The 27,959-nt window shown below is 41.1% G+C and overlaps 1 protein-coding gene and 1 long non-coding RNA gene across 2 annotated transcripts; one reads left to right on the top strand and one right to left on the bottom strand.

The window, feature by feature from the left end:
• Positions 1–666: 666 nt before the first annotated feature.
• LOC144067640 (uncharacterized) lies at positions 667–4,806 on the bottom strand. The gene is made up of 3 exons (XR_013298010.1): positions 4,626–4,806; positions 4,334–4,389; positions 667–1,389 (listed from the first exon to the last, which is right to left on the bottom strand). It is a non-coding gene; the product is annotated as an uncharacterized LOC144067640 (long non-coding RNA).
• Positions 4,358–27,595, top strand: LOC144067638 (pannexin-3-like). Its single transcript, XM_077591425.1, has 6 exons — positions 4,358–4,942; positions 5,131–5,323; positions 20,986–21,128; positions 24,339–24,553; positions 25,807–26,558; positions 27,237–27,595. The coding sequence occupies exons 1-6, from the start codon at positions 4,940–4,942 to the stop codon at positions 27,293–27,295; spliced, it is 1,365 nt and encodes a 454-aa protein (XP_077447551.1). The 5' UTR covers positions 4,358–4,939; the 3' UTR covers positions 27,296–27,595.
• Positions 27,596–27,959: the final 364 nt, after the last annotated feature.

Raw genomic sequence — 27,959 nt, 5'->3', positions numbered from 1 at the left:
TATCCGTAATTACCATTTGTTGACGTTTATCAGTGATAGGCTGCCACTCTCTGATTTGTGTTGCAAAAAAATTGTAGTGTTTATTTTTTTTTTCAATTCAGGTTGGATTTTATTTTGTGCGCTCCATATGTTTGCTGTGCTCGGAGAACACGAGAGTAGGGCGCAATTACGCACACGCGCAGCTTAGAGGGCACATTGATTGACAGATATGTGGTCACCAATCAGTCCTAGAGACAGACAACCATTCATACTCACACCGCTACAGAGTGGGAATCGATACCACGCTGACCGTACCCAAGTCAGGCGAAAGATCCACTACTCCACCTGGTAACTGTGGTCAAAGGAGCCGTCCTTTCTCTTTCCAAAGTCAAGCCTGTCATGTTTTGTTGCCAACTGTCGTTTTGGTGTGGGTGTGGGGGGTGGTTTCCCTTGTGTTTGTTGTCCGCATGATTACGAATGTGTTTCCCCTGCTGTGTCTCTCCGGTGCGCCCCCTCTCTTTTAAGCCAGGTGTGTGGGTTAGGGTCGTCTTGTCCACCCCTGTCTATGTATATCAAGCCTATGTCATTGTGAGTCAGCGTGCGATTATTTACTTCTGTGTCTAGTGATAGTGTTCATTAAATTTGTTAAGTAAGATTTTTGGACAAAGCATAGACAAGACACATTGGTCTCAGCGATCACTTCTGACTGGTTTATTTGGGAAAATGGCACCCTCATGTTATCTGACTCCAATATTAGAATTTTCCCAATGGGCGTTAACTTAAACATTTGTTGGGGTAAAACATCTCAAGTTATGACACTTCTCTTTGAACTATAGGAACAGGATATTTGGACACAGGTCAGGAAAAGCTTTTAAAATGTTTTGTTTCCCTTTGAACAGCTTTTACAACTGCCAGAACACAGGAGAAATTGTTGACACTGAAAACCAGAGCCATATACTGTAGTCACACATTAATGGCTGTGAAGAATCTGCACAACCCTAAATGATCAAATACAAGCAATCACTTTGATCAGTAATCATGAATATGACACAAACGGGAATGTATATTTTGAATATATAACAAACCCCCTGTTTACACAGATGAAACTGTAACAAAACTAGCAGTGGCGGGCCTTGCATTTCACACCTAGGCCTTCAGTGTTACGATCGGGGATGGAGGACCCCAAAGCAGGCAAAGGCAGCACGTATGGATGTGGAACTTTCTGTTTATTGAAAGTGTCCAAAAGACAGGCAAAGGCACAAAAGGGAGTAGCATAGGCGAGTCGTTAGTTGTGGCAGGAAGGTCGGTACCTGAGGAGTACGTAGTGGAGTCCAGAGCGAAGGTCACAATGTGTGGGAGCAAGATCGTGGTCCATGATCCGTGGTCGTAGGGCTGAGCGTGGTCAGGATCCTGGGAACAAAACAACAGGTCGGAGATCAGTAGAAGCAAGCAAGGAGATAGCGTGAGAAGGTACTTAACAGTAAACTGATCAAGACGATCCAGCGGCATTGTCATGTTCTTGGTAGCTTTAAATCAGGGATGGCCAAACCGGTCCTCGAGGGCCGCTGTGGGTGCAGGTTTTTGTTCCAACCGATCCAGCACAGACATTTTGACCAATGAGATTTCTGAAGAAAACAAGAAGCACCTGACTGCAATCCACTGATTGCACTTGTAGGACACCCGATTGGTGAAAAGGTGTCATCTTGATGGGTTGGAATGAAAACCCGCACCCACTGCGGCCCTTTGTGGAATAGTTTGGACACCCCTGCTTTAAATACTCCAAACAGGCTGATGAATCACACCTGGAAGCGCTTGAGTCATTAGGTGTTGGGCCTGTGATTGGATGGAAGGCAAAACCAGCCACCAGTCTGGTCCAGACAATCAGTAGTCAATCCAACCCTCAATAACTATTTTATGGCTATAAAACCTTTACTGCGGCCACAGCTGTGACACATAAAAAACATCAATAATAACATCATAAAATTGAAATATTATTAAAGAATATAGCCATATTTTACCTACCAAAAATCATTTTTATTTGTACGCAAAATCCATCCTCCTTTCTTTCCTCAAGAAGATTTCCATTACTCTGTCGTACAGATTATCCTCGCGTTTTAGTTCCATCAAGTTCTTTCCTATCGCCATCAAAGCTAATGCTGAAAGTCGAGTCTGTTCTGTCGTATTTCTGGCATAAGTTTTTATTCGATTTAGAGCTGAAAATGTCCGTTCTTGGTTGTGACAGGTTTGCTAGCTTTGGAGTTGCCGGACCTTTCTTAATGATGACCAGCTTTTCTTGATAAGTCCGTTTTGAAAACGGCTTTGACAGTAAATCTGCAACCAAATCAATTTCTTTTCCTCTTTTGGCCATTGTGTGTTGACAAAACCACTATTAAATAAACACAGCCATATATTTGTTTGTGCAGCTTGCTACAGATACAGTTTGCTCGCTCTGGCTAGTACAGTTACCTTGACATACGACTGCCCCGACATATGAGCAATTTTGAAATACGGTAAAATTCCGAGCAAATATTTACCTTGAGATACAAGACAAATTTTGGGATACGAGCGTTTGAGACAGCTAATTGGTCAGGCCGCGAGAGGCTGCTTATGATTTCAACGCTTATGATTTTCTCTCTCGCCGCATCTCCCTCGTGCAAAGATCTCTACGAGGACTGGACGGAGGGTTGCATTTTTTCCATGTTTTTTTGCATTAGTCAGTGCAGAATTAAGGAAAATACAATGGATCCAAAGCAAACTGGTGCAATAAAGGGTAGTGCGAAGAAAAGGCATATGATGACAATTGATATTAAGCACGAAATATTCGAAAAAACATGAGTAGTGTACGCGTGACTGAGCTGGCTCGCCAATAAAACCGTACAAACACCGTACGAGTCGTACGGTGTTTGTAAGGTTTTTTTGGGGTTTGTAAGGGGAATCAATAATCATTTATAAGGGCAGTTATCGGCAGAGGTTGACAGGTATGGAAGCAGGAAGTTCACCGAAACCTGCGGTGGAATACATTAACCTCTTTGCCTTGGTTATTGCATGAAGGTTTAAATTTATTGTAAAGTAAGATTAAAACTTTTTTAAGTGTGTGTATAAGAATCTAATCTTCGTTTAAGTTAAATTTAAAGTTTGTTACGTTACGAGCGCATCCCTCAAGTGACTCTCTCTCTCCCCCATCCACGAACTCCCCGTTGTATAAAGTAATGTCTCATTTTATTATTAAACATCATAACCACTGGTTATTTGTTACTCTATTAGTAGATGGTGAATTACAACCAATAAAAATATGTTTTTCCATTGTCATATCCTGATTTTTGGTGTTTTTTTTCAGAGGGTCTGAACGAATTAATTTGTATTTAGTTCATTTCTATAGGAAACGTTGATTTGAGATACGAGTAAATCGACGTACGAGCTCAGTCCCGGAACGCATTAAGCTCGTATCTCAAGGTACCACTGTACACTCTATCACTAGCCAATCATAGTGTGTGAAAACGCTGACGTTTCCCTACGCCTGCAAGAAGGCTTTGGTGTCGCCAAATCGAAATCTGATTGGTTAAAGCAACAGTTTTATCGACACTTATTTTATGCTACAGGACCTGTAGAACTGATTGTGAAGGCCTCCAGGTAAATTTCTGACCCTGGCAACAAATAATAGCTGAAATCTGATTGATTAAATATGAAAACACACATCTGGAAGCAGTGCAACAAGGGGAAAAGCAATGAAAGGAAGCTGACAGACAATTTGAAATGATTTAATAAAAACCTTACAAACACCGTACGACTCGTACGGTGTTTGTAAGGTTTTTTGGGGGTTTGTAAGGGGAAATCATAATCATTTATAAGGGCAGTTATCGGCAGAGGTTGACAGGTATGTTACTTATTGATTATTTACTGATTATTTATGTCTGTTTGTTTGTTGTTGAACTCCGTGGTGAATCTTAAATTTCACTATAGAGGTATAATGACAATAAAAAGCATTCAATTTAATATGTGGATACCACCCAATAAAGGCCAAATAACCCATACATTAAATTACCTAAATAGTAAATTGTCACAAATAACATGGTGTTATTTCAAAACGATTAGCTCTAAAACAGGATAGGTTTAAGCTAAGCACCGACAATAGCAGTATCCATTCAAGATGAAATTACAGTGTTAGGTTATTCATTCATTTTCTGAATTGCTTATCCTCACAAAGGTTATAGTGGGTGCTGGAGCATATCCTGTTAACCAAGCTGGGTATACCCTGAATTGGTGGCCAGCCAATCACAAGTCAAACGACGAGACGGTTAACTATTCACGCTCACGCTCATACCTCGGTGCAATTTAGGGTGTCCAACTGGCTTACCATGCATGTTTTGAGGATGTTGGAAACTGGAGTACCTGGAGAAATCCCACACAAGCCTGGGGAGAACATACAAACTCCACACCTTGAGGACCCACTTGGGATTGAACCTTCGACCCTAGAACTGTGAGGCTAACGCGCTAACCACCCCTTCACCGGGCTGCCATGTTACGTTATATACTGAATAAAACATGTTCTGCAACGTTCAGCAATAAGTGATAGGAAGAGATTTTGTTCTTCACAATATTAAATTTGCCTCACAAATGACATATATAAACCACTGGCCTTCACTCACTCATTTGAAGTTAGACAGAACCAACATGCTTCACAGGGTGGAATGGCCAGATAATCGTTTGCATTCACACATAATTGTATAGCCTGGTGTAATCTACGAGAGGTCTGCTGGAATCAGTGCCGTCTGGGTGGTTCCCTGGTCCCAAATGTGTTCCCTGTAATTTGTGTCGGATTGTGCTAAGTCTAGCTCATGGGAAATCCAACCTCTCATTTAGTGAAACACGCCCAGAATACTTAAAGGCACAACTTTCCAAAGTGCCTGCTTTGCAACTACTACTTTTTCTATAAGCACCACCGGAGTAAGCTGAAAGACATATGGTAAGTGTTTGTTTTTCCTAAACCTAGCATGCATTGTGGAAAAAAAATCTTGGATATCTCTTAACACATACAAAATACGAATTTGTGTTATTTAGAATATGAGTGATGTATCAAGTTTCTTAAAAAAAGACTAATAATCAACATTAACAACACCTAAATATTGTGATTGTACTGCATGTTTGAAACAGGCGTTCAAAATGTCCATTGCCAAGGAAGCAGCAAAGGCCATGCTATTTGATGCCTTATTGCCGGACAATGCTGCACTAAACCAAATCAACCATCTTGAGTTGGAACTTCCGCTGGACAGGGTCATCAAATATGTATCTGTTGGCCTCCCACTGTTACTTGTCTGCATGGCCTTTGCACGTGAGGTGTCCCTCGGTAAGACACACACCCATAAACACGCACACCCACACTGTGTATATATATATATATATATATATATATATATATATATATATATATATATACATACATATATACATATATATATATACATATATATACATACATATATATATACATATATATATATATATACATATATATATATATACATATATATATATATATGCATATATATATATCATTTTCTGAACCGCTTTATCCTCATTAGGGTCGCAGGGGGTGCTGGTGCCAATCCCAGCTACCTCCGGGCCAGAGGCGGGGAACACCCTGAATCGATGGCAGAGCACAAGGAGACGGACAACCATGCACACACACCCATACCTAGGGGCAATTTAGAATGTCCAATCATTCTACCATGCATCTTTTTGGAATGTGGGAGGAAACCGGAGTACCCGGGGGAAACCCATGCAGGCCCGGGGAGAACATGCAAACTCCACACAGATGGACATGACCTGGATTTGAACCCAGGACCCCAGAACTGTGAGGCCGACACGCTAACCACTCCTTCCACTGGGCCGCCCCATATACATATGTATACAGTGGTACCTCGAGATACGAGCCTAATTCGTTCCGGGAATGAGCTCGTATGTCGATTTTCTTGTAACTCAAACGAACGTTTCCCATTGAAATGAACTAAAAATAAAATAATTCATTCCAACCCTCTGAAAAATGGTAGGCTGATTGGAAATTCTAAATTGCCCCTAGGTGTGGGTATGAGTGTGCATGGTTGTCCGTCTCATTGTGCCCTGCAATTGACTGGTCACCGATTCAAGGTGTCCCCCGCCTTTGGCCCGGAGTCAGCTGGGATAGGCTCCAGCACCGCCCCCACGACCCTAATGAGGATAAAGAAGTTCAGAATATGAGATGAGATGAGATGTTGAAGTGAAATTCTCTTTCATGGGGACCCTGAAATGTGAGAGAAAACGTGAAGCAGGTTTTAAGGAAGTTCCAAAATCAAGGGTTTTTGTCGTTTCGTAGCTTGACAGTAGAAGCCACTTTAAAAATCAGATAAATGCTGCATGTGCTACAGCGTAGCACTGCAAAAACTGTAATCGTTTGTGGTCTGGTTTTGCATGTGTTAAAAAACTCGGTCAAAGGTCAAAAATGCGACCTCAGGATCGAATTGAATCGATTTTTTGAAGAACCAAAGGCGAAATTCAAAAATCGGGCCCTGTCATGACACAATTCACTATGGAAGCTAACCATAGTCAAAAACTGCATTAAAATGGGATGTAAAATGTGGAAATGGCGTCCAATCCTTATGAAATGGCTGTTTTTGGAAGTGTCCGAAATCGAGGGTTTTTATCGATTTATAGCAAGATGACACGATTGACCTGGAAAATGATGCATGTGCAATTTTGTCCTCGTCATGCTGCTTTTACATGATGGTTATGATCTGAAAGTTTTGCAAGTACCGAAAAAATGGCCCAAAGTTGCACTTTTACGACCTCAAAAATGCGACATCCTGGTACAAATATGGATTTTCTGAAAAACTGTAGTCCAAATTCGAAAATTGGCCGTGGTGCATCCCTAGAGGCGTAAATTTGCCAGCTTTTGGTGAAAACCGCATTCAAATCGGACTTACAGTCTTGTTTCTATTTCACCCATATATATGTGACTATCATAAAGTAAAACAAAAATAGCAAAAACTGCGTTGGCGTGAAAACCTAGGATATGGGAAAACATGCTGAAAAAGTAAAAACTATGAAATCGCAACATCTAGCAAAAAATAGGACACACGAAAGATACAATACATATGTAGGCAAGAACTTGAAGGAAACAAAGCAAAAATCCAAAAAGAGCTAATGGGGAAAGGTGTACTAAAATATTGAATTATCGTAATCCGCCGCATGTGTTTTACGGTTCCGCCCATCCAGCTAAATCAGATGCTGTGACGCTTGTGTTTATAAGTGGTAGAGCAAAAGAATGAATTAATGAATGATTAAGAATGATTCAATTCAACACATTTCAAATTATAACAAATACAATTTGTGTTTCATCTTACAATAACACACATTGTGTGTTTTAGCAAAGCCAGAATATATTACAAAATGCTTTCAGTCTACTCTGTTCTTTTTCACTGCTGCATTTTCAAGGTCTTGTAATTATTGTGCGGATGGGGCTTCTACGATTTGTAATTATACTTGACTTTCCCTAAGCCCCACATAACCTAAACAGCCCACACCAATATGTCATTCTATAATTATACTTCACTCAGAAGCAGAAACTAGGGAGGGAACATGCCAAGACTGCACCCAACCTATACTGACTGAGCCTCACGAACAGAAACATAAGGCTTCTATTTTTGAAATGTTGACTCCACATCTGCACACTGGGAGCACACACTCTCTTATTAAATCTTGGAACTACCACTAGTGTTGCTCAATAAAGGCAAATGGTGCACTGTCCTCATTCAATACGGTTGTAATTTCAACACAATTTTCAATAATTCTTGAGCATGCTTATGCGATACTAATCTTTAGAATTTATTAATAGTGTTAGCCTTACCCTACATCAGGGTGCTCAATACGTAGATCGCGATCTATCAGTCAATCACGATCAGAAAAGATAGGTATTTACCTTCTGTTTAACGAACACCTTTTGGTTTTTCAATAACACATTCCATTTATTAATTATTCATTTATTACTGTTATTAGCACCTAATATCTTCAATAGCGCCCAAACAATTTGATGTATTGGCACCAAATTTACAGAAAAGATAGGTAATGACCTTTTGTTTAATGAATGTTCAATAATCAATGTACAGTGGTACCTCGAGATACGAGCTTAATCCGTTCCGGGACTGAGCTCGTATGACAAGTTACTCGTAACTCGAGGTAAAGTTTCCCATTGAAATGAATGGGAAACAAATTAATTCGTTCCAACTCTCTGAAAAAAACACCAGAAACAGGATATTGGATTGAAAAAAAAAGTTTTATTTCTTATAATTCGCCATATATTGACAAAGTAATAAATAACGAGTGGTTTAATAGAAATAAAGTGTTTAATCTAACTAAAATTGGCCGGATTTCGCCGAGGGGAGAGGGGCTTCGTTTTTTTTTTTCCTCCACACAACGCACTCGTAAACAGAACAAACACTCCACCCTCACGTTCGCTATCGATGGGCTGTTTGCTGTCGTACTATTCCCTTCAAAATATTCCGAAAATGATGCACACAAATGTCCTCACAATCGGAGAACGCACGACCACTTGCCAACGAGCAGCAAGCAGTCTTATCAGCGATCGCACCGCTGCTCATGGGAGCTTCGGAGGCGCTGGCTAGCGGCTCATTTTAGCTTGTAGCATCTGTGTTCGCATCCCCTCGAACGGCGACTATGATAGAGTTGCTACCGGGGATGCTGTTGCGAGCCAGTGCCCCCGATGTTCTTATGAGCAGCCAACGAGCAGAGTCTTTTATCAGCGATCGCCCCGCTGCTCATGGGAGCTTCAGGGGCGCTGGCTAGCGGCTCCTTTTAGCTTGTAGCATCTGTGTTCGCATCCCTCGAACGGCGCCTATGATAGAGTTGCTACCGGGGATACTTTTGCGAGCACGAGTATACTTCATTACCCAGAAAGCCCTCTTTTCACCGCGCATGCGCGTTGTGCGTTTCCTGGTCTGAATAGCTCACCCGGTGCTCGTAAATATTGTTATACACGAAAGATATGCCAAAAAAAATGCCATGGCAACCTGGCTTGGTCGCATCACGAAACTTTGACCGCATCACGGGCGAATTATTCGATCGAAATTTCCCCCGTAAGACGAGCATTCCGTATGACGAACGGTCGTATGACGAGGTACCACTGTATTACTATTATAATCCTTATAAAGCGTGATTTATGGATTTGTGAGTGTCTGTGGGTGTGTGTGTGTGGGGGGGGGGTGTATATGTTAAGATTCTCTCGCTGTGTTTGTCCAAACCGTGCAACGTAGAGAGTTGAATTTTTTTCTTTGGTGGCCTGAAACGGCTGTCAGATCCTAATAGACGAGTGCTTGAATTTCATCACCTTCTCTAAGTGTGTAAACTCAACTTTTATTTGTTACAGCTGAAAGCAGAGTTGGTGTATGAATCGTTGTTTATAGGCGTCTAGGTGTGAAATTTTCAGTTTATGAAAGCTTTTTATATGCAAATGAGGGCCTCGATATATGAAAAAGATCCAAGTTACGAAATCACCCAAAAAGTAAATGCATTCCTTTATCGGTTATTTTATTTTGAAAATATTGTCGCAGATGCAATGATTCTCACTTTAGAACATTGCTACAGTCTACTGAGCTCTCATTGGCTGTCTCACAAAACCCCCCATTTTTCTTTGACCCGTAGTCTGCTTAAACTTATGTTTGGAAGAAGCTGTGGCCGAGTGCCTCAGACTGAGTCTAAGACTTAGACGGACTCGCAATCGACAACAACTCTTCATGTTTCAAGATTCTCTTATGGTTTTTTCACCGCCGTTCTTCGTCTTAAGTTTTTCTTGGAGGAAGCAGTGGCCGAGTGCCTCGATCTGAGGTGGGCAAAATTGTGTCGCGGGGTGTGTGGTCAGTAATGAGGACGTTGACGAGTTGGTTGATGTGCACCAAAACAAACTCTCAACGGAACATGAGTAAATGCAACGCTCGGCATTACACAAGGAATTCAACGAGAAGTTGGCTGAGGAAGCAGCCACCATTGCAATAGCGCAAATCAGAAAAAAAATGGGGGAGAAACAGTGTTTGTTTTGTGCATTTTAGAAACATTATTAAAGGCAATTGTCTTTAGATCGATTTTTCTCAAAACGTCCGCAAAAAGCACTGCCAAAGGGGAATTAAATCCAAACAGGTAAGAAGCAGTGGCGTTAAATAAAATGGGTGAAAAATTAGAAACCATAAAATGCTTCAGAAAAAGATTAAAAGATCAATGTAATGTTATTTTGAATTCTGAATTTTATGTTTATTGGATTGTGTTCGTATGCTCTCTGCCTCTGTTGCCTAATGATAGCTTCCTATTGTTCCACTGCGTTTCAACACATAGATTTTGTATGCTTGTCATTCATTTTAAGACATTAATAAATGAATTTCTTCACCTTCTCTAAGTGTGTAAACTCAATCTTTTATTTGTAAAAGCTGAAAGCAGAGTTGATGTATGAATCATTGTTTTTACATGATGTCCCTTTAACGCTGTGGCTGATTGGTCGTAAGGTAAGACACCTTTTCACGTCATTTACAAACGTCATTTTTGGAAAAATTTCAGCCAGCGAGTTTCCAGATACTCGCTGAAACACTTTTTTGGTCGAGCAGACTCGGAAAGACACGATGCTTGCAGGCCCCGCTGACCCAATTTAGTTATAAGGTAGGATGACTTTCTGCGTCATTTACAAACATCATTTTCGGAAGAATTTCCGCCAGCGAGTTTCCAGGTGCACACACACTAATCCACCCACCAACCCAATCATCCATCCATAAATCACGCTTTATCAGGATTATAGTAGAAAGGATAAAGCATGATTTATGGATGGGTGGATGTTTGATGTTAACATTCTCACGTTACGTTTGTCCAAACCGTGCATCATAGAGAGTTGCATTTTTTAATGGTGTCCAGAAACGTCTGTCAAAGCCTAATAGACGAGTGATTGAATTTCTTTACCTTCTCTAAGTGTGTAAACTCAAGCTTTGAGTATTTGCAAGGATTATCGATGAGTATACCTGACCAGACTATGTTAACTTGCTGCACTCTTGTGGTAGTTTTAAGCATTACACTCAGATTTGAAAAATCCATACCTTCTTCAGTGCACACTGCAGTGCTTCCGCTTAGTCATTTCCGCTTGAAGTTAGTTTCATGAACTACGCAACAGCACCACTATTTTGAGGTTTTATTTTCATCATATTTTCACTTTGGTTTACAATGTCTTAACAAAAAACACCCAAACATTGCTTAAATCGGTAAAATCCGTCATCCTTTCTTTTGAAATTGACCGTCAGTTTTCCTTACTTTTTCCTAAAACACATTCTCCTGCTTCTGTATACCTGTAATAATTGTCTACACGTTTGCTGTACCTGAAAATTTTCTTTCTCATCTAACTCAATTTTCAAAAGAGCGCAACAACTGTCTTTTGGTTCTAAACAAGCAGTTTTGTTACCTCTATTTTAAGGCAATGCTTTTTAAGACTTTTAAATGACCCACGGGAACCTTGTTTAAAATAGAATGACAATATGTAAAAGCAAGAAGAGAGAGTGACTTTTAAAATATATTTATTGATAACAAGCATGTTGTGCATGCTTGTTTAGAATTAAAACACAATTGTTGCGCTATTAAAAAAATCTCTTTTGAAAAATGGGTGTTTGACAAATAAAAGATTGAATTTACACACTTAGAGAAGGTGAAGAAATGCAATTGTCTATTAGGATTCGACAGGCGTTTCTGGCCACCATAAAAAAATTACAAGTCTCTACGTTGCACGGTTTGGACAAACAGTGAGAGAATCTTAACATACACACACACACCCTTCCATAAATCACACATAATAATATCTATAAGGATTATAGATGACTGCCGAGGTCGAAGCCTCACCACCACTTTGGAATGCAGAAGATTGTGCTGCCATCTTGGTGCGCTTCAATTGTTTACGCCTTTCCCAACTTGATACGAAATGAGAACTCCTCTTTTTTGGCATAATTGGTGAAAAGTGGGAAGCCCGGTGAAGCGAGTGGTTAGCGCGTCAGCTTCACAGCTCTGGGGTCCTGGGTTCAAATCCAGGTAATGTCCATCTGTGTGGAGTTTGCATGTTCTCCCCAGGCCTGCATGTGTTTTCTGCGGTTACTACGGTTTCCTCCCTCATTCCAAAAAACATGCATGGTAGGCTGATTGGACACTCTAAATTGCCCCTAGGTATGGGGGCGAGTGTGGATGGTTGTCCGTCTCCTTGTGCCCTGCGATCGGCTAGCCACCGATTCAGGTTGTCCCCTGCCTCTGGCCCGGAGTCAGCTGGGATATGCTCCAACACCCCCCGCGACCCCAATGAGGATAAAAGCAGTTCAGAAAATGAGATGAGATGGTTAAAAGTGCCGGTGCAAACGTATGTAAAGTATGCAAAAAAGCAATGTATTATATATACAGAAGCAGGAGGATGCCTTTTAGGAAAAAGTAAGGAAAACTGACGGTCAATTTCAAAAGAATGGCCAATAAATTTTACCTATTTAAGCAATGTTTTGGTGTTATTTTTGGTAAAACATTGTAAACCAAAGTGAAAATATGACAAAAATAAAACTCACAATAGTGGTGCTGTTGCGTAGTTTATGCAATTAACTTCAAGCGGAAATGACTAAGAAGAAGCATTCCTGTGTGATTTCCAGGTGCACACACACACACAAATCCATCCATAAATCACGCTTTATAAGGATTAAAGAATAGATAAAGCGTGATTTATGGATGGGGGAATGTTTTATAACTCCCGTCACGACAGCAAAAGAAGTGTTCCGGGGATCACCTAGAAATTCGCTGGCGGAAATCATGTAAAAACAATGATTTATACATCAACTCTGCTTTTAGCTGTAACAAATAAAAGTTGAGTTTACACACTTCTCTAAATTCTCTCTACATTGCACGGTTTGGACACACGTAGCGATAGAGTCTTAACATACACACACACACACCCATAAAACACACTTTATAAGGATTATAGATGATGTTAATGGGCCCAAGATTCTTCCGTGTCGAGCACCCGTCTTTCCCTCAGTCGCAATGTTGGTGTTAGGGAGCTTCAGCCCTAGCTTTGAACTTGTAGAGTAAAATCTCATGTTTTTGGGGACTGACTTCCTCCTTTGACCAACATTAAATTTTCTACTCCCATTTCATCACATTATAAACACTATTTTTCCATTGAGTCATTGAGTTTACACACTTAGAGAAGGTGAAGAAATCCAATCACAAAATTTCAACTCTCTACGTTGCACGGTTTGGACAAACGTAGCGAGAGAATCTTAACATACACACACACACACACATAAATCACGCTTTATAGGGATTATAGATTTTTTTTAAAATAGGGTGTGTTGGATATGGATTCAAGAAGGGCATCAATTGTCGGGATATGATCGTTATTTTTATAAACTTTCCTTGCTATCCATCTACAACTGTTTTTTATTGGAATTAAATATAAGAAGAACATGCGGGATGGTCCTAAAGAGTGATGTTTTTCTCTCTGAAGAAGTCCTTGAAGTAAGCATTCTGAACTGCAGCATTGTACTGTTGAAAGACCCAGCAGTTACTACACCGACGAAGGCCCAATCACACTCAGTCTTGCTCCCATGACTACAGTAAATTAGTCTTATTGATTGCATGTATTCTTCAAAACTGATTGAACTTTCTCTGGCTAAATGCAAAACAAAAAAACTGAGGTGATCACTTTTGGCTGAAAAATCAAAAACATGAAAAATCAGTTTTCACTCAGTGTGAACTGACTGCTAAATATCAAGCCAGAAATGTCAGTTTAATTCTTTACTCAGACCACAACTTCGACAGTCATATAAAGTTTATCACAAAATCTTCCCATTAACTCCTAAAAAAAACAATCAGATTTTTGGGCATTCTGTTCAAGAAGATCTTATCCATGCTTTTATTTTGTAGTAGATGGTTTTAGTGAAGGGGCAGTCCGGTGGAGCGAGTGGTTAGCGCGTCGGCCTCACAGCTCTGGGGTCCTGGGTTCAATTCCAGGCCATGTCCATCTGTGTGGAGTTTGCATGTTCTCCCCAGGCCTGCGAGGGTTTCCTCCGGGTACTCCGGTTTCCTTCCACATTCCAGGACACTCTAAATTGCCCCTAGGTATTAGTGTTAATGGTTGTCCGTCTCCTTGTGCCCTGCGATTGGCTGGCCACTGATTAATGGTGTCCTCCGCCTCTGTTCCGGAGTCAGCTGGGATAGGCTCCAGCAGCCCCCGCGACCCTAATGAGGATAAAGCGGTTCAGAAAATGAGATGAGATGAGAGATGAATTTTAGTGAAATTGCATATTGACAGGTTATATTTAAATATAAATCAGGATGCTTCAGTTAATCTTGAATTCTGTTGATAATGTAGTACAGTCATACCTGTACTTACGAAATTAATTGGTTCCAGAACTTTTTTCGTCTTGATAATTTTGTAAGTAGAGGTGTATTTCATATGTAAATTCTCTAATTCATTGCACGGTCCTCACACATCTACCAACAAAACCCTTTAAAATTGGTCAACATGTCCCAATTTTGTAAGAAAGATGTGAGAAACACGAAAATGAGAGAAAATGATCATAAAATAATTTATTAATGTCACAAAATGAATAACAAGCATACAGTTGTGGTCAAAAGTTTACATACACTTGTGAAGAACATGTCATGGCTCTCTTGAGTTTCCAGTTATTTCTACAACTCTGATTTTTCTCTGATAGAGTGATTGGAACAGATACTTCTTTGTCACAAAAAACATTCATGAAAAGTTTTTTTTGACTTTATTATGGGTGAACAGAAAAAAGTGATCAAATCTGCTGGGTCAAAAATATACATACAGCAGCGCTAATATTTGGTAACATGTCCGTTGGCCATTTTCACTTCAATTAGGTGCTTTTGGTAGCCATCCACAAGCTTCTGTTGAATCTTTGACCACTCCTCTTGACAGAATTGGTGCAGTTCAGTTAAATTTGATGGCTTTCTGGCATGGACTTGTTTCTTCAGCATTGTCCACAAGTTCTCAATGGGGTTTAGTCAGGACTTTGGGAAGGCCATTCGAAAACCTTAATTCTAGCCTGATTTAGCCATTCCATTACCACCTTTGATGTATTTGGGGTCATTGTCCTGTTGGAACACCCAACTGCGCCCAAGACCCAATCTTCGGGCTGATGACTTTAGGTTATCTTGAAGAATTTGAAGGTAATCGTCCTTCTTCATTATCCCATTTACTCCCTGTAAAGCACCAGTTCCATTGGCAGCCAAACAGCCCCACAGCATAATACTACCAGCACCGTGCTTGACGGTAGGCATGGTGTACTTGGGATTAAAGGCCTCACCTTTTCTCCTCCAAACATATTGCTTGTTACGATCGCGCCACATCGTTGTGGCATGATCGGGAATGGATTCGGACCCAGGCGCGGGGAAGTAGGATTTGACGAGGTATTAGCTTCGAAACATCTTTAATAAATCAAAATGGGTCTACAAATCAACAAAGGCTTGGAACCAAAACGGGAGCATGCAGGAATATGCAGCAGTATGCAGGACGCATGCAGGACTTGCAGGAACGATCCGACAATGGCAGGCTAGGCAGGCTGGAACTAGGCAGGCTGGAACTTGGCAGGCTGGAACTTGGCAGGCTGGAACTTGGCAGGCTGGAACTTGGCAGGCTGGAACTTGGCAGGCTGGAACTTGGCAGGCTGGAACTTGGCAGGCTGGAACTTGGCAGGCTGGAACTTGGCAGGCTGGAACTTGGCAGGCTGGAACTTGGCAGGCTGGAACTTGGCAGGCTGGAACTTGGCAGGCTGGAACTAGGCAGGCTGGAACTTGGCAGGCTGGAACTAAGCAGGCTGGAACTTGGCAGGCTGGAACTTGGCAGGCTGGAACTTGGCAGGCAGGAACTTGGCGGGCCAGCCGGCACTGGAAGCCTGGTTCGTGGCTTCGGCACGGGTGCAACTGGCGGCCCAGGTGGGAAAGGGAGTATTTTGCGTGGCTTCGGCAGAGGAATTTTGAACCGCGTGGTTGGGCGAGTCGTCTGTTTAATGGTGGATGGAGGCTCAGAATTACTTCCTAGTCGGGATTCCTCCGCTGCCAGAACGTCTCTGAGGTGCCCACACCACGGCGTGACCATTATAAACTCCCCAAAAGATTTTGGGGAGCTTACCGCTAAATCCATGTGGTCAGGGAGCTTCGAGAAGGGTGGCTGGCATCGACGAGAGCGTCGGCGGGAGCGTGGGTGGCTTCCCGCTGGGTCCATGATGGTCTGATCGTTCTGTTACGATCGCGCCGCGTCGTCGTGGCGCGATCGGGAATGGATTCGGACCCAGGCGCGGGGAAGTAGGATTTGATGAGGTATTAGCTTCGAAACAACATCTTTAATAAATCAAAAGGGATCTACAAATCAACAAAGGCTTGGAACCAAAACAGGAGAATGCAGGAATATGCAGCAGCATGCAGGACACATGCAGGACTTGCAGGAACGATCTGAAAATGACCCATCCTTTATGTGGTGCTTAAATACCCACACCAGGAGCCAATCAAGGATTGTCTGCAGCTGCTCTGACCTGACGGCAAGCCAGGAGTGACAAATGAGCCACTCCTGACATTGCTGGGCATTGTGGCCAAACAGCTCGATTTTTGTTTAGTCTGACCACAGAACTTTCCTCCAGAAGGTCTTATCTTTGTCCATGTGATCAGCAGGAAAATTCAGTCGAGCCTTAAGGTGCCACTTTTGGAGCAAGGGCTTCCTTCTTGCACAGCAGCCTTTCAGTCCATGGAGATGCAAAACACGCTTGGCTGTGGACACTGACACCTGTGTTCCAGCAGCTTCTAGTTCTTGGCAGATCTGCTTTTTGGAGATTCTCAGTTGAATCTTCACCCTCCTGACCAATTTTCTCTCAGCAGCAGATGATTGCCTTTGACGGCTTTTAATAATGTTTCTAAAATGCACAAGTTAAAACTCGTCAAAGTGGGCACGACTCGTCTGTATTACTGACCACACGGCCCATTGCCTGCCCCCGCGACACAATTTTGCCCACCAAAGGCTATGGTTCAGATCTTGGCACTCGGCCACAGCTTCCCCAAGCATAAATAAGTTTAAGCCGACAATGGGTTGAAGAAAATTGAGGGTTGTTGTGAGACAGACAACGAGAACCCAGTATATGGTGGAGTGAGCTTCTAAAGCGAGAATCAATGCATCCGCGACAATATTTTCAACATAAAATAAAGGATAAGGAATGCATGTACTTTTGGGGGGGGGTTCGTAACTTGGATATTTTTACTATTTCGAGGTACACATTTGCATATAAAAAGTTATATTTATTAAATTACTCACCTAGAGGCATTCGTAAGTAGAGGTATGACTGTAAACTGCAAGCCGTTGAAAGGTGTATCCACACACAGCTTAAGATAAAAGAATTGAGATTTACAAATCTCTAGTAATACCTTGAGATACGAGCTTAATGCATTCCGGGACCAAGGTCGTATGTCGATTTACTCGTATCTCAAATCAACGTTTCCCATAGAAATGAATAAATACAAAGTAATTCGTTCCCACCTTCTGAAAAAAAACACCAAAAAACTGGATATTACAATGTAAAAACATATTTTTATTGGTTGTAATTCACCATCTACTAACAGAGTAATCGCATATTATTAACTCGGTCACGCTATCTCCCGCTAACTGTTTATCTTTTATCCATACTAAAAGAAGGCTCTCCATCTCGTTATGAATGTCATTGCGCAGCTTGGAAATTATGGTTAGTCTTTGGAAGGCTTGATATCCTTAATAGCGTCCTTCTGCTTCAGCATGGTGCATATTGTTCAAAAACTCCTCTCGTATTGGTTAGCCAGCTCCGTCATGCGTACACCACTCATTGAAAAAATGCAACGCTCTGCCCAGATCTCGTAGAGATTGTTACACGAGGGAGATGCAGTGAATGCGCTGAAATCATAAGCATCGTCTCAAATTGGCCACCTGGTTGTCTCGTATGCTTGTATCTCAAAATTTGTCTCATATCTCAAGGTAAATATTTGCTCAGAATTGTACTCGTATCTCAAATTCCTCATATGTCGGGGCACTCGTATGTCAAGGTATAACTGTAGTGTTTTTTTAACAAACTGAGCTTGCCAAAGAATGCAAGTATCAAAAGAAACAAGAAAAGCACGACCGAGTCGGCGAATAAAACTAAGAAGCAAAAATATAACAAAAACAGAACGATTGAGTCGGCATGTACAACTAACAGAGCTGCCAACCTCAGTCCACCCCATTTCAGGAGTACCCTTGTCCCTTTTCCCGAGTATTTCCGGAGTGAATGCGACTCACGCAAAATGCATATAAAATGTAAAAAAATAAAATAAAAGTAAGACAATTTAACTCCAACTTTTATCATCATGTTTTTACATTAATTGAAATTTTGTGATTTTGTTTATCTTTGTGTTTTCTGTTCGGGCGTCTTACAGTCAGTAATTCCAACATGCGTCAAATTCTTATACCCTCATACGTCGGGTCAGTGAAACTACTCATGGTCGCCGGTCTTTTGGTCGCCCGTTGTTGCGGTCCGGGCGACCAAAAGACCGGCGACCAAAAGACCGGCGACCAATCGACCGCACACGGTGTTGAACCGCCCCTTCACTTTTGGCCTACCTAAATAGTTGATGAAAAGAGTGTCATTGTAAGTTACAGAACATGACAGACAGAGCCCTTACAAGATCAAAGAAACTGGGCCATATTATACCGGCTTGCTCCGGAGTCAAAGGACAGACTATAAAATCTTTGCTGGTCTGCTGAATTATTATTGGCCTCAGACCAGAATACATTTGAACAGGTTTGCCAAGAACCAAGCATAGTGGGCCGGCATTCAGTTATTATGCTCCACACCTCTGGAGTAAAATACCTAATGATCTGAGGTTTTCTCAGACAGTCATCTCCAATGTTCCCTCTAAATTTTTGTTTGTCTGGGCAGAAAGACAACCTCCCTGAGTACACTGAGTACCAGTGTGAGCAACATCATCATTGCTCGCTATGGGCACACACCAGTATCACACCTGCCATAAGCCGATAAACCCAAAGTCAGCAGGGATAGGCTCCAGACCCCCCGCGAGTGATAACATGGATAAAGCGGTTCAGAAAATGAATGAAAACATATCTATGAATAAAACATCTTCATAAATGTCATTAGAATATGCACAAATCCGACTTAAATTTTACCTTATTTTACACATCTGTCCTTCTCACTTCTCATTCTCATTCAAATGACTTTTCTGCTGAACGTTTCACTTGAGATAGTCAAGTTTCCATTTATATGCAATATTTTTCCATGATTTTGCTTTGATTTATTTAATAGGTGATAGCACATATTAATGAATATATTTATATTCATGTTAATGTACATATATATGTACGATTGTAGCCGAGGGCTAATTTCCATTTATAGTCCATTGTGTAGGTTGAAGACAAGCGATCACACATACTAGACACACATGCACGCACGCACACAACCACAAACACAGCAGATTTAGACAGTTCTCAACCTGATTTCGCCGCTTGTTCTTCTATTCGCACAGTAAAGTGAAAAGGAATGTATTAAGAAACATTAAAATGTAATTAAAAAAGATAGAAGGGCTGTAAAACACGAAAAACATAAGAGCGGACAGAGCTACTGCCACTGGCTGCCGCATGAACAGCGCCATCATGAGGAAAGAGGAGGGGAAAAAAAGTTTGGATATGATTGCTGCTGCGCGGAGAAGAGGAGAGTAGTGCGCAATTGCGCACGCGCGCAACTTAGAGGGAACATTGGTCATCTCCTTTAAATCAGGAGCTACTGTTTACTCCATCCGTTTAATAACTGTACCTATTTTTTTAAATACCCAATGATATGAGTTTGTTTGTTTTTTAACCATATTTCCTGGACTAATTGTTTCAACTGTCTTACTGATTTAACATGACTTATGTGTTTTGATGACGATTTCTTAATTGTGTCTGGATGATTTTCATTCAACATTTTCAATTACCGTATTTTCACTCTTATAGGGCGCCCTTAAAAGTCTACAACTTTCTCTAAAATGAAAGGACCGCCCAATCATTCGGTGCGCCTTGTTTTTGGGCTAAATTCAAAATTTTGTATGACCCTGACTGCTTGACTGACTGGTTTCATTTCTTGCCGACACGCTACTTATTGCGATCAGCCCAGCCGATTATCACTCTAAAACCCCGCGTATTTCAAGCATTACGCTAAATCCATTCAAAACATCCCAGTGGCAAGGCACTTGAATTACGTGTACTCGTAACGCTTTTAACTCTCCATACAAAGACGGGCTGGCAGCATCGCACGAGTTACGTGACGATTTGGAATAGATTGTCGATGCTTGGGCCAAAGTGCCGGCGAGCACTGTAGTTTGAGCTTTCGTCAAAGCTGGAATCATTATTACTAAACCCCAGGCGACAACTCTCACCCTGACAATGAGATGGATCCCAGCATTGTTGGCGAACTCGCCCACTTGGCTGAGCTCCTTATGTCGGAGACAGAAGATGAGGACTTGGACAGATTTGTAGATGTTTGAACACTTTGACTTATACATTACATATTAAGTCAATGAAACAAAATCAAACTCAGTTTTGCTCATGTTGCCTTTTTTAAAACATACGCTAGCATGCATGCTAACGTGTGTGTCATGCTACCACAGTGCATCATTTGAAATTAAACACCTTTTGTATTGACAAAAAACTGAAAATACACCCACAGCTAAGATGCCACCCTTTCAGGCGATGCGTCGTATAGGTGTGGATATACGGTACCCTGTTTTGAATTGTGCTATGCAAATACATTTTCCTAGCTTTGCCTAATTTATTTACTTAAGTACCTTATTGAGTTCAGTGTTGCTTGAAAGCAATTTATCAACATGAAATCAAAGTTATTTTCAAATTCACCATAATAGCATAACATGTTACTAATCATTTTGCTCTTTCTCTAGGCCCACAAATTAGCTGTTTTCCTCCCAGCAATTTCACAATGAAACAGGCCAGTTTTGTGGATACATATTGCTGGGACTCTCTCATCCACTATGAGTTTGATAGCGACGGAAACTTTGAGGAGCGCTCCCTTTGGGTACACAAAGTGAGAGAAATTCATTTGATTTGGTTATGCCTGTTGTAGAAGTTTATACTTAGTATAAAAAAGGGACTATTACATTTTTTCTAAACATGTATTAGTTGTTCCACCCTTAAAAACCACTTTTCTTACGGAACAATTACAAACTAACCAAAAAGTATTATACAAGCACAACTCATGATTGATTTTAGTGTCCTTTATTCATTATTAAATGTTTAAAGGACCTTCAACTGACAATCTGGCCTGCTTTTATTACATTGACTCATGCATAGCCAGAAGTTCTTTCTCTTTCTATTGCACCACTTTATCTCTTCTATTACGCATGTCCTGTAAATTATGGAATATACTGCCACAGGAAGTTTAAGATGACTCAAATCATTGCTGAATTAAAAGAGGCTCAAGATTCACACACCAGATTAGTTTTGTTATTAATATATATATATATATTTTAAGGGTTTTATTCATGAACAATAAAGTTTGTATAGAATTGCTATGAAGAAAGAAACTACAGTAATACCTTGATATACGACTGTCCCAACATACGAGAAATTTTAGATACTACAACGAAAATTCTGAGCAAATTTTTGCCGAGATATGAGACGAATTTGACATACGAGCATACGATGCGGCCACTAGGTGGTCCTTTTCACGCTGCGCAGTGATATTAATGACGAGAGGAAGGGGCTTCTTTTAATATGGATAAAGGAGAAACAGTTAGCGGAATGTACGAGGACTTGGAAGTAAAGCAAGCTGCTGAGAAAGGGGATACTTAGACGCCAGCAGAAACCTTCGACTTTGGCTGGTTCGATAACTTTAAAAAACAGACTGGGATACACTCGGTTGTGAGGCATGCGAAAGCAGCAAGTTCCGACACTGTTTCGTAAGCTAAGTTCATTTACCGTAAAACCTCTATTTCAGCGGCACCTCTATTTGAACGGCACCTCTAATAAAACGGCACTTTGGTGGAAGAATTGAAAAATAGAACGGTACCCTCTAATTGAATGGCACCTCTAATTGAACGGCACCTCTAATTGAACGGCACCTCTAATTGAACGTCACTACGGGGGAAAGTTTGAAAAATAGAGCGGCATGCCGGTGAAATAGAGGTTTTTCTCAACCCGAGAAGGTGGTCAGAGGCTAGCTCCTTCTTGTCTAGGATTCATACTCTTGTCACATTAGTGATGCCACCAAGAAGCAATTGAAGAACCTCCATATTGATGTGGCCGTGATTCCAGGAGGCTGCACCAAATCAATACAGGCCCCCGAGGTCTACTGGAACACCCCATTCAAGGCCAAAGTCCGACAGTTCTACGAGAACTGGATGTTGCATGGCGAGAAGAGCTAAACCAAATTCGGCAACATGCGAGCACCAACAATGGAAGTTTATTTGAAATGTATTGTCGATGCTTGGGATCATCTGCCGAAGATCTTGATGATCTAATCATCAAGTCGTTCAAGGGATGCGGACTGACCAACGCTCTCGATGGCTCGAAGGATTGCCAGATCCATTGTTTCAGGTCAGGCGGCCCGATTCAGACTGGTTTGCAACTTCTCCAGCAAGCGTGAGCCAATGCTGGCGACGATGAACGTGAACTCACTTAGACACTCGTCGCTGATGCGGAAGGTGATGTGAATGACGAGGACAGCTACAACAGGGACGTGTCACTTGATTTTCACCAGTGAATTTGTAATTACTACTTACCAGTAATCGCCTTGTATTTGTGCCTTTTGTTAAATAAATATGTAGTATATGTTACCTGGTTTCTCTTTTCATCCATAAAATTTACCGCATCTTCTCAAAATTCTGACAAGCTAGTCGAAAAATAGAGCGGCACCCTCTAATTGAACGGCACTATGGGGGAAAGTTTGCCAAACATGGCAGTAAGCAACGACATGCCAAACAATACTCTGACAATCCGCTAATTGTGGCAGGTGTTCTTAAATCCTGGATGCACCAATCTGTCGCAGCTGTGTTGAACCGCCCCTTCTCTTTTGGCCTAAATAGTTGATGAAAAGAGTGTCATTGTAAGTTACAGAACATGACAGACAGAGCCCTTACAAGATCAAAGAAACTGGGCCATATTATACCGGCTTGCTCCGGAGTCAAAGGACAGACTATAAAATCTTTGCTGGTCTGCTGAATTATTATTGGCCTCAGACCAGAATACATTTGAACAGGTTTGCCAAGAACCAAGAACAGTGAGCCAGCATTCAGTTATTATGCTCCTCACCTCTGGAGTAAAATACCTAATGATCTGAGGTTTTCTCAAAAGTTGGAAAAATAGAACGGCATGTCGTTGAAATAGAGGTCACAAAAGTGTAGCAAAATGAACGTGTTGCCGTCAAGTCTCTCTCCGCCATTAGCCGCTACCGTCTGTCTTGGAGGTAAGAATTCCCAGAGCTGCCAACTTCTCCGGAATTTCTGGAGTTTACTCTGGACAAGTAATGCAAACTCCGGGACTCCTGACAACCTCCCTAAACTCCGGAAACCCCCAAAATTCTCATCTACATTAATTTTGGAAGCAACCATTTCAGAAAAGTGCCAAATTTTCCATTTAAATGCCTCAAAATTCACACCATCGCTTCCGCCATCTTACGCATTTGATTCAACTGCACGACAAACCGGATGAATTCGGTAATGCGAGTGCATTGTGAATCAGCCGAGCATGATAATAACAGTTTGATTTAAATTGTCCGTTTTTTTGTACATTTTATATCGAATTTGCACAAATCGCATTCACCCCCGATGAAAACAAAAGCCCGGAAATGGGACAAGGGTCCTCCTGAAATGGGGTCGACAGAGGTTGGCAGCTCTGAACTCCATACATACGATACATACGTATCTCAAGGTATTACTGTATTGTCAATGCTATGGCTGCCCATCATTTTTTTGTCTTCTAACACAGTCGTCCCCAACCTTTTTATCACTGCGGACCAGTAAATCTCTTTCTATCTTCACGCGGACCAGCTAATAGGGAGGGTGTCAACTTAAGACAAAATTGTGCGGGGTGCACGAACGACGTACACGACGGCACAAAAAAAAGTCCCAACCACAATAGCAATTATTTATTATTATTATAACAACTTTTCTCATATCAAGTAGGAGGGTAAGATTAAGTGTTAATGTTTATTTCTCTGACAGACTGGCACCAGGTGACTCGCGGACCGGTGGTTTGGGACCACTGTTCTAACATGTTCTATGTCACTTTTTTTCAGATGTTTCCTTATTCTCTACTGGCAATGGCAGTTTTAATGTATCTGCCAGCTCTCATCTGGCGGCATCTTGTTGTTCCTTCTTTGGGCTCAGATTTGCTCTTCATTATTGATGAGCTAGACAAGTCATACAACCGCTCAATTCGATTGGCTCAGAGCATACTGGATATGCGCCAGAATACCAACAACCCATTAACATTTCAGGCAGAGCTGCAGAGGTAAAAAAAAATCCACTTTCACTTCTTTTTTTTAACTTGTTCATATAGAAACAAAACATTAAGCAAAATAAGGACCCTGTTTCCCATCTTCAGTTGGAAGATCTTTAGTGTGCCTCCCAGATTTCTTACTTAATGAGACTCAGCTCATCGCTCAGTATAGGCCAGTCAAGTTATCATTCAACCATGTATTAAGAACATAATTTTGAGTATCATGGCAGAGTAATGCTTTCGAAGAGAACGCCAAAATCGTTAGCCAAAATAGGGAATCGAAGAAGCATGATAATTAGTGGAATGTACAGAAATATTACAGAGCCGATCTTTGCTAATATAAAATATGTTATCTAGTAGCTGTTAAATAATGGGGAAAATCCTGCCGTCCAGAAGTATTAGTAGTAGTAGTAGCAAGTAGTGTTCATTTTATTCACTTGAGTCACGAAATAAAGAATAACTCCCACACAGGTTGCAATTTGTTTCGAGTTTATTAGATTCCAGAGATATTGAAAAAACAAACAAACTGGATACTGGCTGATATTACCAAGGCATGAAATCTCAAATGCCCTCGGGGGTGGTGGTGCAAAAATCAAAAACTCTGCATGCCTCTTCCAGGTGGTCTTGTGATGACCATCTGAAGTGGTTATGCCGTCCTTTCCAAGTGGCGGCGACTTTTGTTTTATTTGACCATTTGTGTCATTTTCTGTGACAAGTAAAGATATGTGTTGAGACTAAATATAGCTCAACAGTCTGCCCCAGGTCATAGTGTAGATGCTGTCTGAGGTCTGAGAAGATATATTTCTCCTGACCCCTTTTGATTCAATGTGCAAGATAATTGTTATTTGTTTTGTTTTTTTTACAATCAATTTTCTTTTTTTAATATATTACACATATGCATTCTGAATTTTCATGGATGCCCCTATGTTCTTGTTATTATATTACTTACTTCATTAATTATGTTCATCATTTATGTTAAGCATTTTAATAGTTTGCCTAAAAAGAATTGGAGATTAAAAGATAAATGAATCACTTAGTAATTAACCAAGTAAGCAAATGTAAACAGTAAAATCACCAGTGTATTCTGTTCTTTTCAAATTTATCCGATATCATTTAGTAAGGTTTCAGAAAATAAGAATACCTGCTCTGGTTTGTGTGGTAGGCAGTTTCTTCAAATTAAATATAGAAAATGTTTCTTTTCATATGCAGCTGAACATGACTGAGGAAGATTGTGCTCATATTCTTCTATTTTTGTTCCTGTGCAGAGCAAAGAGGAAGCGGTACTTTGAGTACCCTCTACTGGAGAGATACATGCAGTGCAAGCAAAATTCATACTTCCTCGTGAGCATGCTATTCCTGCGTGGCTTCCTCCTGCTGACCTTTATGACGGCTGCCTGTCTTTATCTTGCCTACTTCCACTTGTCAGCCTTCCTGCAGGATGAGTTCAACTGTTTTTTGCGTGGTGGGATGCTACGGGATCAGAAATGGATTCCTGAGCTGGTTCAGTGTAAAATGATCGGCCAATTGATCTTTCAGGCGATAAGTGTGGCTAATGGTGCCATCTATGTTCTATTGGCCCCAATTGTTCTTTTTAGTATCCTTAGGCTCTTTGTGTGGGACACCACCTTCATCTCTGTATATGAGGTCCTTCCAGCACTGGATGTCCTCAACAAACGCAGGCCAGGATGCTCTCTGAATGATCTCAATGTGCTTCTTCTCTTCCTGCGTGTCAATGTTGCACACCTAAAGTCATATGGGAAAGTTAGGGCTTTATGCTCTCTGGCACCACCAATGGTTGGTAAAACTACAGCAGGACAAGGACTAAACGCAATGCTAAACCAAGAAGAGATTGAAGAACAGGATGAGGCCACAATGGAGTTGGCTGAAGAGTTGATGGAAACAAAAGAGGAGGGGAAGTTCAGTCTTGTGGATCTCATGACTATACTGGGAGCGGCGCAGGGAAGAGTAGTAAACTGCAATGAACAGAGGCCAATGGTGGAGGAGAATATGAGTTTTGGTACCGTAACACTGATTTATACCCTTAAATGTATTCTACTAGTGGCTATTTTCATGTACATAATTTGGGATGCACAGAATTTTTTTAAGTAACCATGAAAAATAATCTGTATTTTGAAAACATTCAAGTAATATAAGTGATTTTATGACGGATCGCTCATCTGCAAAAATTGTCCTGTATTTTTCTGCTTAATTGTTTTCCTCAGGCCCGGCGGCTGAGTGGTTAGCGCGTCGGCCTCACAGTGGAAGACCTGGTTTTAAATCCAGGTCGATCCACCTGTGTGGAGTTTGCATGTTGTCCCTGGGCCTGCGTGGGTTTTCTCCGGGTACTCCGGTTTTCCCACATTCCAAAGACATGCATGGTAGGGTGATTGGACACTATAAAATTGCCCCTAAATATGAGTGTGAGCGTGAATGGTTGTTTGTTTCCTTGTGCCCTGCGATTGGCTGGCCACCAATTCAGGGTGTCCCCCGCCTCTGGCCCAAAGTCAGCTGGGTTGGCTCCAACATCCCCCGCAACCCTAGTGTGGATAAACTGTTCAGAAAATGAGATGAGAGATTGTTTTCCTCAATCCCAACAAAATTACATCATTTGACAAAAAGTGAACGCCACTGGTGCATGCGAAGAGATAGATTTGTAATAATTCCCAGTCCTAACTACCTCTTTGTCTTTTCGCAGAACCTAACCTCCATGGGTACCAAGAGTTGAAGGAGACCCCACCATTTAGTCATTACTAGGCCTCATAGGGAGAATGTGAAAAGGAGTTGGATTAAATTAAACATTGATAAATCATATTTTCATTTTGCTTAGCTACTATTAACTACCAAACACACAAACCAAAAAAAACAAACTCTGATCATATTTCAGATCTGATTGCATTTCACTGAAAAATTATGTCATTTGGAGCAAGTTAAAATAATATTGAATATCATGAATGTATTTTAAATCTTTGTTGCTTTAATGCTATAATTTTGATGAAACCATTTAGACTTAATTCTGTATTTATATTATTCTCATTAAACAAAATCTGAGTCTTGTATTGTGTTTGAAGGGGTGCAATAGATGGCAATGTATACACTTCGCGGCTTCAACTTTCACGGCTTCACTACATGGCTGATTTTAGTATAACAAAAAAAATCATAAAATTGTCTAAATCCACGCTGAAACTCTGCTTTTTCTTTGGCACTGAATTGTGTGGCCATCACCAAGAAGAAGAATTTCATCGCAGAAGAAGAATGACGCGACATACATTATTAAGGGCTGAGGAGTACAAGAGCTTGCCCTCTCCTGTTTTGTTGTGAGTTTACCATTGTGCACATTTCCACTTGGAGAAAGCCAATGCCGAGCCAATGACTTTGTTTGAATTTGGAATCGTCATTTAAAATGCCTCCTTTGTGTGGA

This window comes from Stigmatopora argus, chromosome 22, assembly GCF_051989625.1.
Source record: "Stigmatopora argus isolate UIUO_Sarg chromosome 22, RoL_Sarg_1.0, whole genome shotgun sequence".
Taxonomy (NCBI): domain Eukaryota; kingdom Metazoa; phylum Chordata; class Actinopteri; order Syngnathiformes; family Syngnathidae; genus Stigmatopora; species Stigmatopora argus.
Note: the sequence above shows the minus strand (reverse complement) of the source record. Positions and strands in the feature narration are given on the sequence as shown.